The sequence below is a fragment of the Pinus tabuliformis genome, chromosome 9 (genome assembly GCF_031772625.1).
Source record: "Pinus tabuliformis cultivar Carrire ecotype Pingquan chromosome 9, CPIR1, whole genome shotgun sequence".
Classification (NCBI taxonomy): domain Eukaryota; kingdom Viridiplantae; phylum Streptophyta; class Pinopsida; order Pinales; family Pinaceae; genus Pinus; species Pinus tabuliformis.
This window is the reverse complement of record NC_142307.1, coordinates 855,670,112-855,684,027: the sequence shown is the minus strand read 5'-3', so window position 1 is coordinate 855,684,027 and position 13,916 is coordinate 855,670,112. Positions and strand designations below refer to the sequence as shown.

Here is a 13,916-nt window from a genome sequence, read left to right as displayed (position 1 = left end):
TGAGAATGATGAAGGCTCATTATATATGATCGTGCTCATGATGGTCGGGTATCCCTGATACCTGTTAGGTTTCTTACTTTCATAGAAGGTTCCTCGGGGTGCAACATGTCCTTCAGCATCATCAAGTAGCCCCTTAAGCCATGAAGGCCTCTTCGTAGAAGAGGAGGGCTCATGTGGAGGAGGATCAATCAGATCCATGGGTTCTTCCACATTAGGCATTGTTTCATCATCCTTTTCTTTTGGTTCCCTGGTGTTGACTTCTTGAGAGCTCCTCAAAGTCGGAAGCTTATCCACCTTGCTGAGAGCCATATATTCGTCAAAGGTGACATCGTGACTAATCACGACTTCCCTTTGACCAGCTACATAGATTCTATAGCCCTTAGTATTTTCTCCATAGCCCACGAAGGTTCCTTTCTTTCCAGATGCAACCAATTTATTCCTTCTCTTTCGGCACATGAAAATATACAGGGCTTCCAAAAATTCTAAAATGAGATACGTCAGGTTTCTTACCGGTGAACATTTTTTCAGGAGTCTTGGAATCCAATGCTTGATGAGGGCATCGGTTTTGCACATATATGACGGTGTTTGCAGCTTCGGCCCATAGAAACTTCAGAAGTCTTTGATCATGGAGCATGGCATAGACAACTTCCACAATCGTACGGTTCTTCCTTTCCACCACACCATTCTGTTCAGGAGTATATGGTGTAGTAGTCTCCCTCTTGATGCCAACCTCTTTACAAAAATCATGGAACTTGTTAGATTCATATTCAGTCCCATTATCAGTCCTTAAGATTTTGATCTTCTTTTCGGTTTGATTCTCGATCAAGGCTTTGAAGTGTCGAAACCAAGAGAACACTTCATCCTTCTTTTTCAAGAAGTATATCCACGTCTTTCGAGAATAGTCATCTGTAAAAGTAAGGTAATATGAATATCCTCCCAAGGAGTTCACAGGCATCATACTAGATATGTCTGAGTGAACCAGTTGTAATATATCGAAGGTCTTGCTTTGGCTTGAGGGGAATGGTCCCCTTTTGAGCTTTCCTTCGGCACATCCTGGACATACACCTTCTTTCTCTACTCGGAATTCGGGCATCCTTGTTACCATTTGTCTTACATCGGGTAGAGCTTTGTAATGAAGGTGGGCAAACCTCCAATGCCAAAGTTCGGACTGAAGAGATGTGTCACAAGACATGACACCCACGAACTTCCATCGACCTAATATAATGAATCAACTCGAAACCCAAGAGTGAAGGCATCTTTAACATTATTTTTCCATATACGTACCTTGCCATCGCTGAAGGTTACCTTGTAGCCTTTATCTTCCATTGCTGAGATGGACACCAGGTTCTTTTTTAGGTCAAGTACATATAATACATCTTGTAAGTGGATTGTATTACCTTGATTCAATTTGAGAGAGACATTGCCTACACCTTTCACGGGATATTTCATATTATCTCCAAGGACAATTTCTAGGTTGGTTTCTTTCTCTATTAGATTATGGAGAACTTCTTTGTAACCAGTGAAGTGCCTTGAGGCATCACTATCAATGAGCCAAATTCCCATTGAGTCTGAAGGAGCAGAGGTAGATAGAGCAGCTGGTAGATAATATTCATCTTGCTTATTTTCAACAATGTTGCATTCATACCTGGATTTCTAGCCTTCTTGAATGGTTGTCCTCTTCCTTGATTTCCAACACTCCTTTTACCTTTGCTATTGAATTTGCCATTCCTTTGTGTTAGGGTCCCACCCTAACCCCCTTATTTATGTAATGGGATCGAGTCATAGTCAAGAGTCAATAAAACCTATATTAATAATTGTAAGTGGTTAACCCGCAATTAATGACGGGACCACAGTTAGTTGCAAATGGGCCGTAGTATTAGATAGATGGTATTAATAAAACCCATGGTATTGATCCTTGGTATTACATGTATGAGTCATATATAAAGGATAGAGACTCCATGCGAGGAGCATCGTGTCTTATTTCTGTATCGAGCTCTGCTCTATTGGAGGTTGCCCCCTCGAAGAGGCCAGTGAACATCGCTTTCTGAATAATAAAATATTTGCTGTTGTCTCTCACTATTCTATGTTCTGGGTATCTTTCTTCGCATATTCTGTATTTGGGTATCTTTTGCAGGTTAAGAGCATAACAAGTGGTATCAGAGCACTTTCTTGGGCAAAAGTGGAGAATTTTTTTTTTTTTTTTTTGCAGGATTTCGGGGGCGGCGAGTTTGCAGATCAGATCCATACGTTTTGGTGCAAGATCTGCAAAATCTAATTGTAGATCTAGATTCTATGTGAAAAAATACCCGTTTTCAAAAAAAAAATCGGCTGAATCGGAGTTCGGATGAAGGAGATATCACTGATCTAAAAATCAGTGGTCTTGCAGACAATTTTTTGGGGCAGCGAATTTGCGGCGCAGATCTGGACGTCCTGGCACAAGATCTGCAAAATTTAATTGCAGATCTAGATTCTTTGTGAAAAAATACCCAATTTCAAAAAAAAAAATCAGTTGAATCGGAGTCCGGATGAGGGAGATATCGCTGATTTAAAATCAGCTCTTTTTTGTAGAAATTTTGGTGACGGCGGGAGAGTTGCAGCGCAGATTTGAAATTCCAGTGCCTGGATCAAGATTTCTATCACATGGGCAGATGCAGAATGATTGTTCCATTTCAAAAAACAGGTCATAATAGGGATTCTGAGCAATATTGACGGAATTGTGACCATTTCAAATTTTCGCCCATTTTTTTTCTTTTGGTGATGGCGGGCCTAGGTCCGAATTTGAGGGACTTGTATAATTTTGATGGCTCTCATCCAGCCAAATGGCTAGCACAAATGGAGAAATTTTTTAGATTGCATTACATCAGGGATGATGAGACTCAGCTGCGTATGGGAAACATATACTTGGACAATGAAAGACGGCAATGGTGGCAATGGCATCAACGTTGCTATCAAAGGCCCTTGACTTGGGACATATTCACAAAAGCTATTATGGACCACTTTGACCGTAAAACTAATCTTGTGGATAAGCTCACACAGACAGACACACAGCCTAGCAAAGATTTTATTTTTACAGAAAAGAAGGAAACCAAGGAACCTAAAGGGTTATTTTCTGCAGGTATCTCCTTATTGCAGGTTCATGGATGGATTCAGAAGGAGAAGATCATTGTTTCTCTAAATCCTAGTTGCAAGCATAATTTCATCAATGTTAATTCGGCAAAAAAATTGCAAATTCCAGCAAAACACATTGAAAACACACAAGTGGATAATGAGGATGTTCTAGTGCATAAGGATTTGAAGATTTCTATGGATAAGTATGTGTTGCATGGTGATTTTTATACTTCAGAGATGGATAATATGGATATTGTTTTGGGATACCCTTGGATGGAATCAGTGGGCACTATCAATATTAATGTACAGAAGAAATTCCTGAAGCTCTGGTATAAAAAGAAGAAAATTACATTACAGGATATTTCTATTAACAAACAGGTAGAGTCCAAGGAGGCTGAAGCAGAAGATGTTCCAAGGTCTGACATATTAGATGATGAGCCAATGATGATAGACAATCAAACACAAATAGAGGCTGAAGCAGAAAAGGTTACAGGTGCTGATACATCAGAGGAGGGCTCAGTGGTTGAAGTCATATTGGAAAATAAGACACCACAACAGGCACCACAGCAAGGTGAATTAAAGAAAAAGCCATCATGGGTTAAAACTTCAACATATCATCACCCACATCACCCCGCAAGACAACCATCAAGATGGCAACCAATTAGCCACACGGACAACAACCCCCGCAGGACAGATAGAGAGGAGCGAAGCTCCACCTACTACACATCAACACAAAAGAGCTACCACAGTCAACTTCCATCTCAAGTGAGCGAGGCACCAGCGAGACCGAGGGTTCACCTTTCTCTTGGATGGCTAGATTCACGTGCATGGTACCAGTGGACTACTCTTTTGAGTAGATCTTATTATTTGTGTTCTTCCCATGTTTCGGGGACGAAACATGCTAAGGGGGGTGGAATGTTATATACCTAGGGGGGATAATATGGGGTACCAAGGGAGGTACCCAAGGTAATAATGTAATAATGGGATGGGCCATAGTAATAAATAAGGTGGTTAACCCATATCATGTAAGGGACCACAAGTAGTTAGTAATAAGGTAACATGCCCATGGTATTAGTTTGATGGTATGAGGGAACCATGGTAATGACCCATGGTATTGTATGTATGAGGCCTATATAGAGGCTAGAGACTCCACATGGAGATTGTCAAGGAATATTGTGAAGGATTATTGTATGAACAGGCATATGGCTTGTGGAGTGTTCTCCTTCCTTAAGGAGTGAATGTATGGTGTTGCCCTACCTTAAGGGTTTGATATCAATAAAGAATAATTTCATATTATTTCTGGGTTATTTGCATTGTCTTATATTTTTATATCAGATCTATAATATTTCCGGGTTAGATCTATAACAAGTGGTATCAGAGCTAAAACAAGTGGTCGCATAGCGAAGCCCCTCACTCAACTCCTGAAGAAAAATTCATTCTTCTGGAATGAGGATGCACAACAGGCATTTACAGCACTCAAAAATGCCATGTGTTCCACTCCAGTCTTAGCACTACCTGACTTCACCAAATCTTTTGTCATTGAATGTGATGCTTTGGGTACAGGTATTGGGGCGGTCTTAATGCAGGAAGGGCGACCTTTGGCCTTCACAAGCCAACAACTAAGTGGGAAAAATCTAGGCCAATCTACCTACGAGAAGGAAATGATGGCCATCTTACATGCAGTAGAGACCTGGCGACCTTACTTATTGGGGCGACGTTTCCAAATCCGCACAGACCATCACAGTCTTAAATATTTTTTGGAGCAACGCCTATCCTCCCCACAACAAAATAAATGGCTCGCCAAACTGCTGGGATATGATTATGAGATCATTTACAAGAAAGGGCAAGACAATAGTGTAGTAGATGCATTATCTCGCCAATTTGAGGAGGAAAGTACTCTGCTAGCAATTTCCCTCCCCATTCCAGAATGGATTGAAGAGGCTCGCAGGGAATGGTTTTCACATCCCGGGCTCTCCCAACTCATTTCTCAATTGCAGGTGGATCCAAATTCCACTAAGGGCTGCTCGTGGCAGGATGAGATTCTTCGCTACAGGGACAGAGTCGTAATATCACCAACATCCACCCTCAAAAGTCGCATTTTGGCAGAATTGCACTCATCCCCCATTGCAGGACATTCAGGCTCTTAGAAGACGTATGCTCGCACCAGAAGATCATTTTTTTGGACAGGCATGAAAAAGGACATCGTTACTTTTGTAGCAGAATGCGATGTCTATCAACGCCACAAAGGGGAGAACGTCAACACACCAGGCACATTACAACTGTTGCCCATCCCGACATCAATATAGACGGAGGTTTCTATGGATTTCATTACAGGTCTTCCAAAGTCAGGAAACAAGTCAGTCATCATGGTGGTGGTGGACAGACTTTCGAAGTATGCTCATTTCTGCGCCCTACCCCACCCGTTTACACCGACTTTGGTCGCTCAATCTTTCATGGATCAGATCTTCAAATTGCATGGCATGCCCACTTCTATTGTGTCCGATCGCGACCCGATCTTCACCAGTAATTTTTGGCAGGAACTCTTCAGGCTACAAGGCACTCAACTAAAACTCAGTACTTCCTATCATCCGCAAACGGATGGTCAAACTGAAGCCGTCAACAAATGTCTGGAAACCTACCTTAGGTGTTTCACTTCAGAAAAGCAACATCTTTGGGTACAGTGGTTACCTCTGGCTGAATGGTGGTATAACACCAACTATCATGTCACCACCAAAATGACTCCCTATGAAGCAGTATATGGTCAACTCCCTCCTTCCCCTACTTCTTATATCAAGGGGTGCTCAAAGGTACAAGCAGTGGATCAACTCCTACAACACCGCGCAACCATGCTCGCCCATCTTAGAGAGAATCTTCATCAAGCTCAAAACCGCATGAAGCAACAGGTAGACCAGCATCGCTCAGAGCGCCAATTTCAAGAAGGGGATCAGGTTGAGGCTGCAACCATATAAGCAAACATCACTCAAAGACAAGGGTTGTCAGAAACTATCTCCAAAATTCTACGGACCATATCAAGTACTTCAGCGCATTGGAGAAGTGGCTTACAAGTTGGCTTTGCCACCTACTGCAAAAATCCATCCAGTTTTCCATGTCTCATGCCTCAAGAAAGTGATTGGGAACAATTGCAGAATTCAAACCAGTCTACCTGAATTGGACGAAGAAGGGTCAATCTGGCTCCAACTTGAACAGGTCCTGGACACACGAGACAGGCACCTGCGGGGCCACATGATTAGGGAAGTCCTCGTCAAGTGGAAAGACACCTCTCCGGAAGATGCAACTTGGGAACCAACCACTATTCTTCAGCAGTTTCCGCAGCTTTAGCCTTGAGGACAAGGCTAGTCTTAAGGGGGAGGGCATGTTAGGGTCCCACCCTAACCCCCTTATTTATGTTATGGGATCGAGTCATAGTCAAGAGTCAATAAAGCCCATATTAATAATTGTAAGTGGTTAACCCGCAATTAATGACGGGACCACAGTTAGTTGCAAATGGGTCGTAGTATTAGATAGATGGTATTAATAAAACCCATGGTATTGATCCTTGGTATTGCATGTATGAGTCATATATAAAGGATAGAGACTCCTTGCGAGGAGCATCGTGTCTTATTTCTGTATCGAGCTCTGCTCTATTGGAAGTTGCCCCCTCGAAGAGGCCAGTGAACATTGCTTTCTGAATAATAAAATATTTGTTGTTGTCTCTCACTATTCTATGTTCTGGGTATCTTTCTTCACATATTCTGTATTTGGGTATCTTTTGCAGGTTAAGAGCATAACACTTTGATTGCCATGAGAAGGATTTTGATCATCGTCTCGGTGTGAGTCCTTTCTATCAGGGCACTCCCTTGCATAGTGACCTGGTTTATCGCAAATGTAACATCGTCCTTTTCTTCCACCCTTAGGTCCAACCTTTCTTTTTTATTTAGTCCCGGAATTATTTCTTTTCTTAGCATGAGAAGAAAAGGCAGCAGGAGGACCTTTAGGCATGGGCATTTCTTGCTCTTCTACCCTTGTTTCTTCTTGAATGCATCTAGCCATTAATTCCTCGAAACCAGGAATTACATTATTGTTCAGAAGAGTAGTCCTGAACACGTACCATTCGGATGGTAATCCTCCAAGAGTCGTGAGTGCCATTTCCCTATCAGTAATAGTCTCCCCAATAGATAGGAGATCGTTCCTGATTTCGGTGATCCTTAAGAAGTATGCTTGCATACTCTCATCTTTACCCTTCTTAATTTCCTTCAGCTTATTTCTAAGAAACAAAACTTGATTTGCATCATTAACTTTAAATAAACTCACCAGTCTATCGTAGATTTCCTTGGAGGTGTTCAGGTCGGAGATGTAGGCCACCAAGCGCTTGTCAATAGAGTCTCGGATGATCTTCTTTGCTTTGACTTCTCCGATTTTCCATTTGTTCCTGGCAGTAGCGGATGCATTTGATGGAGGCTCAACAATATTGCCTCTCACATGGTCCAACACTCCTTGATCTTCTAGGGTTAGATCGATAGACATCTTCCATTCGTGATAGTCAGCTTTCTCACGGAGCTTGTCCTCGGCAGGAAAGAGTGATGAGGACCCCATAGTTCTTTTAGGATAGCCTTGCCAATCTTCTCTTCGGTGATTGCTCTTGCTCTTGCTCGGGCTTTGTCTTCACCTCAGCTCTGATACCATGTTAAGTTATGGTATGTTCTATGCTTATAATAGTTTACTTATCTTTCTTATTATTATCCACAAATTAGCAATCACATGTACATAAAGTAAAGTGCAGATAGAACATTAAACGATCGACAGAAAACAAGCCAAGACAAGAGACACAAGATGTGGCGGCTAGCCAGGGACAAACCCCAATGTGGGGAAACCCTTTGATCAAATCTTCCTTTATCTTCAATAATCTAGCAGAGAGAAATAGTACATAAATCTGATTTACATCAGCAGCAACAAACCCTAGATCAGTCCCAAACTAGGGCAAACAATATCTTGCAAACCGACTGTTGGATCGGCTTGATTCCACCACCAAAAAATGCGGCCTTCAGAGGAGATCCAGATGGACCTATAGCGCAGTTCTGAGGAGGGAGTCTTCTGGTCAACGCTGGTCAAACTTTGGTTCTGTAGTTGCTGTCCTAAAATTGCGTCCTTCCTTCCACATGTGTGAGAGGGAGTCTCTTTTTTGCGCAGTAGAGAAGAACCTCTTTTCTGCACAGGAGAGAGAGAGAGATGTGATGAGATGAGTGAGTCCAAATGAGGAAAAGACCTCCTGTATTTATACACAACTGTTGATGTTTGAATCACTGTTGATAATATCGGCGATATATCGGCGATATTCGGAAATATCGCGATATTTTCGGCAAAACGATATATCGCCGAGAAAATATCGCGATATTTTCTGTTTTGAAAATATCGGCAAATATCGGCAAATATCGGAAAATATCGGCAAAATATCGCGATATTTTGAAAATATCGGCAAAATATCGGCTATATTTAAAAATTTGAAAAAATTATTTTTTATGCTTGCCGATATTTGCCGATATTTTGCCGATATTTTTGCCGATATTGCCGATAAGATATTTTCTGGACCCTCGCCGATATTTTCCCGATACCGATATTATCAACACTGGTTTGAATAGATGTGACTGTTGGGCTTCTGGGCCTATATGAGTTGTAGGTCGGCTTGATAATTATTCCATAATCAAAATAAATTCATATCTCCATAAATACTTATCGGAATAGGATGATCATTAGATCAATCCTTCACCTCTCGATGAGAGGAATATAATAAAAATATTATCAGTCATGAATAAGATGACCCACATGGATTTTGGCCCTAGTTGCCAATTTTAACAACCTGCGTGATGTCTCTCTCCCAGCCTCCAAACAAAGATAAAAGCCTTCCTAGGGTGAAACTCAAGGTCCACCGAAGAAAGGTTGAGCTTCACTCCTTGGGAAGCTCTTGTGCTAAGCAACACTTGTAACTCAGATGAACAATTGGTGCAACAATCGATTATCAAAATGTCAAAAGCCCCAAATGATGCTTCTTCCCTCTTATTTATACTTGCTGCCCTTTGGTCTCATGTGGGTCCCTCCATTGACTTCGACCTCCCTTAGGCAATTTGAATTCTCCACCAAGTAGAGCGTATTATTTTGTGGGAAGGTGGCCCCCACATTCCACTAAAAAGACTTCGACCCACTTTTCCTAAGTATTTTTTCCAAAATTTCCTTTAGGCCCAAAATGACAAAATTTACAAAATTGGGTTCTCCTCCTCAGTGAAACATTTAGGAAGGGACATGACAATATATATGATGGTGAATTTGGCTGTCAAAACTTTTCAAGGTAGTCTTTAGATTCCTGTGGGATTGGGATTGAATGCTAGGCAGATTTTCCAAAGTTGGATCCACAGTGGTCATTTTCAATGTCGACGTTTCGAATCCAGTAATCAGATCCATGTTCAGGACAGAAAAAGGGAAAGTATTCCCTTATTTGGTAGAAGGGAGAAACAAATTCATAGTTTACACTAGTATACTTTGACTCAGCTAAGACTCGTGAGTCTTGCTGAGTCTTGGATAGGGCAAGTACTTGCCTAAGACTCACCCTTGAAACTTTCTATTTGCCAGACTCATGAAAAACTCACCATACTTTCCAAGACTCACCCAAACATGCCATACTTGCCACAAACTAGCCATATCTTTTGTGCACATAATTTATTATATTTTAAGTTTTTTTGTTTTTGTTTTTATTTTATTTTATTTGCCAAGTCTTTGTTGAGTCTTTCCCATGTCACCAAGTCTTGCCGAGTCCCAGGTCAGTGGATCTTTTCCGAATCTGCATGTGACAACATTGATTCACACAACTACAAAATGAAGTGACATTTTAGACAATTATAATTGATAGAATGCAATCATTGCAATGCTAAGCAAGTTCCTCTTGGACAATAAAAATTTCTAAGATACTTCATGGAAACAATTTTAATTATCTTCGATGGCATAGTTCGAGCTTGGAAACACACTTTTGATGAATATCTTTAAGTAAAAGCTGTTACAGTTTTTCCTTCAACGAAAGTGTGATATTTGCTTCTAAACAGGGGTACTGATTATAAACAGGGTTTACTTCAAGTATATACAACTTGTTATGAATATTGTGAAACAATGAAATTTTGTTCAGTTTTCCAAAATATGGTGTGTATCTGGTTCTTACTAATATTGTGTTTCGCAGATCGATATGGTTGCACCAAAAAAATGACGCTCTTGATATGCAGAATTCTGCTTATATGGATCGTTCTGTACCACCCTATATTAATGTGAGAAGTGTTCCAACATGCACTAACTACATTAATAAGCAATTTGTCTGTGCTCAATATCTTAGAAAGATAAATGATCTAAATTTGGGCAGAAGATGCAGCACATTGCCAACAGCGAAACATATAATACGGCAACAAAAAAATAGATTGGGTGTGAGGGTATATGTGCTTTCTGACTTGCACACTGACTATCCTGCAAACATGGCCTGGGTGCAAAGACTTTCCACCACTACATACAAAAGAGACATTCTTATAGTTGCTGGAGATGTGGCTGAAAAGTTTGAGAATTTTGTTTTAACCATGCTCTTTCTGAAGGAAAGGTTTAGGTATGTTTTCTTTGTACCAGGCAACCATGATGTCTGGTGTCGCAGTAAACAGGAACCATATGTAAGGTCTTTCTCTCTCTTGGAGTCTTCGTTGTGTATGATAGAGTGTCAAAGGCATCTGCAAAAAAGACAATTTCCTAGTTCAAAATTCAAATAAGTGAATTTAATTGGAAATGAGAGCATAGATTTTCTAAGCTTCCTTTTTACTAGATTATAATCGATATTAAAGTTGTTTTCATGGTGCTTTAATTTCTCTGAATGTTAGATTGAAAATATATATTGCTAAGAATATAGTTGTTCACATTTTAGGTTGACTCTGTGGAGAAGTTGGGTGCATTAATGGAAGCATGCAGTGACCTTGAAGTAGCCACTGAACCAAAAATTATTGATGGAGTGGGCATTATTCCTCTTTTTTCCTGGTACCATCAGGTACTATATTATATCTGTGCTTTTTGATATTCTTTTGCATTTAATATAAACAATTCCAATTGTTCTAATATCAAGTATTTTTTGCACTGAAATGTTTCCGACTCTTTTGCAGAGCTTTGATAAAGAGCAGGATATAACTGGTTTACGGATTCCTTCTTTGAAGATGGTGATCAGCTTACCTTACATGGATTTGGTTTGTTGTTAGTTAGAGTGGGAGAAATATCACATGCTCAGCGCAGGATTATTATTGTGTTTTCAAGCTAGTCTTGTATTTAAATTCTTCACTAAAGTTGTAATACCCCTTATGAGCATGAATATAAAAAGTATATGGTAAGTGGTTACATTTGATTACTTTGGAATTTATGTAAAATAATAATATAAAAATGTGCACTTGGGATTACTAGATCTATAAAATTGTGCACTTGGGATTTACTAGATTTATAAAAATGTGCAATCGGGATTATATCTAAGTAGGAGCACCGTGGGGCAATGAAACAAGAAGAGGGGAAAGAGGGGGTGGTCAATAGAATAATATTTTATTGAGGTTGCCAAGTGTCTAGCTCCCAAGTCTTAATATCCTTTTATGTAAATTGCCTTGTGTTTATTTCTTTCCTAGGACTTATGAAGGGGCACATGGTCTTCATGCAATTTATATATTTAAGCAAACCTTGGTGAGGGATTCATTCCACCTTTGGGAAAAATAATTGATTCATTTTCTTCTTCGGGAAATTGATAGAGGTTTCCATTCGGGTATGTTGAGAGACAATGTGCAGATGTTGAGAGAGCTACAAGTAGGTTGGGCCACTGGTATGCTAATCTGTGGAGGAGAATACTACCATGTTGGTACATTGTGAGACCATTTGTGTATCCGGAGATAACACTTATGTTGTTTGTTAATGCTAGATTGCATTGTGCCCAGAGGTATGTTGTTGCCATAAGTCTGGTTATTATGCTTATATGAGGAAAACCATGGCTGCTTGCTACATTTGAGATTTCCTAGCTTCCAACATTGGAGATTTTTCTAGCCAGCTTGCATTGTAGCATTCGAGGGAAGTGGGATAACCTGGGGGACTATTTAGCAATGAAGGGGATCTCATTCCTTGTGCTACATAAATTTCTATGTAAAGTTGAGGGGGAAGAGATGCTGGAAAGTGGGATTATTGTAGTTGTAGAATTAATGGGTTGAAATGGAAGTTCCTTGGTCATAAATGTTGTAAACTTGGGTTGAGAGGTAAAATCCCCCACTTAAATAATTAATTGGCCCGAGTGAAGAAACCATAGCTTTTGCCAATAAATCCCCCTTGCTGTTTCATTGCCTGACATGGGGGTGACACTTACTCGATGTAGTGCCTATGTTTACGTGGAAAAACACTCTCGTGGAGCTATTTCCGCAAGTGCAGTTGATGACAGCTAAGTATTATAAACTTTGCTAGGAACATAGTCATTGGGTTCGGCGAATTTTCAGGATGAAAATAAAATTCTGTTGAACTTCAAAGCTGGGTCGAATAAAATCGTTGAGCTTCGGCTGACTTCAAGACAAATTTTAAGTCCATCTTTAATTCAAATTAAAATAATAAGCATGTTTGCCTAATTGATTGAGGTTTTGTTGATACAAAAAGAAAGAAAGAAAGAAAGAAAATTATTTTAATGTCCACGAGGCTAAAGATAGCTTATGGGATAGATTGCTTCTTCATCTGATTGATGTATTTGGCCCTTTTCCTGTGAAGCCTCACAATAAATGCTAATAGCTTCTTGACCAACTCCTCGCTAAATAGATTATCCCAAAAGCTAGCTGCCAGAATATCTGCATAACTTTCCCTATTGTCTTTGAAGGCTTCACATTCTAAAATGAAATGCTTTTCTATTTCCACTTTTCCGGAAGAACAAAAAATACATACTCTTTCCTCCCACACTTCTTTTGGCCTTTTCCAGCGTCCTGTTTCACAACAGAGTTGATGAGAATTAGTCCTTAACTGAGCAATAAGAATTTTGGCTCTCCAAGAAATATTGGCCTCTATGTACGCTTTTTGTTGATGATTATGAGTGGGATTAAACACTTCAATATAGTACTTTTTCTTTCTCCCTAGCTCCTTATCCCAAGTATGCTTGTGGAACTTATCCATAACAAAATATTTTCTCTTTACTGTTTATGGGACATGTGTTCAAGAAAATACCCCATTTACTAAACCATTTGTTATTTTGCTGCATCCAAGTCTTTTTTCTTTTGCACAATATGTCATTAAAGACAACCTTAGGCCATCTGCCCTCTTCCATTTGCTCAATTTTTTTAAATACCTTATGGCTCTCACCATAACAATTGCTTCAATAGGAGTAGCCCTTGTTTCTCTTAACAAGATAGCATAAGGAACTGAACTTTTAATTTTGAATTTGTTTGTAATCAAACGCTTATGAATTTTCTCACTTTGTTTCCATTGCATGTTGGATGTACTACTAGCCCAGAGTTCACTACCATAGAGAATCATCAGAATCACTAGAAGCCCAAAAAGAGTTTGAGTGGTTTTCCAGTCCCATAACTCTGCCTCCCTACACTTATTTTGAAAAGCATAAAATGCTTTCCAACCCCCCAAAGTTCTTTTCTTTCTACAACCATCCCAACTTAGATTTTTGTTGAAGTCAATTCTGAGGTATTTGTAATCTGTAACTTCTTCCAGAACGTTTCCTTGAAAGTAGAACTTATGCTGGTTATGTTTTATTTTTTAGAGAAAACCACTACTTTCGTTTTGCTAAT

At 39.9% G+C, this 13,916-nt stretch overlaps 1 protein-coding gene across 2 annotated transcripts in view; it reads left to right on the top strand.

The window, feature by feature from the left end:
• Nucleotides 1-13,916, top strand: part of LOC149151480 (uncharacterized) — a 129,105-nt gene that overhangs the window by 53,156 nt on the left and 62,033 nt on the right. For both annotated transcript variants that reach the window (XM_089438656.1, XM_089438655.1), the window contains exons 2-4: nt 10,328-10,799; nt 11,048-11,167; nt 11,280-11,333. In XM_089438656.1, the coding sequence (XP_089294782.1) occupies nt 10,328-10,799; nt 11,048-11,167; nt 11,280-11,333 (646 nt within the window). The remainder of the gene's footprint in view (nt 1-10,327; nt 10,800-11,047; nt 11,168-11,279; nt 11,334-13,916) is intronic.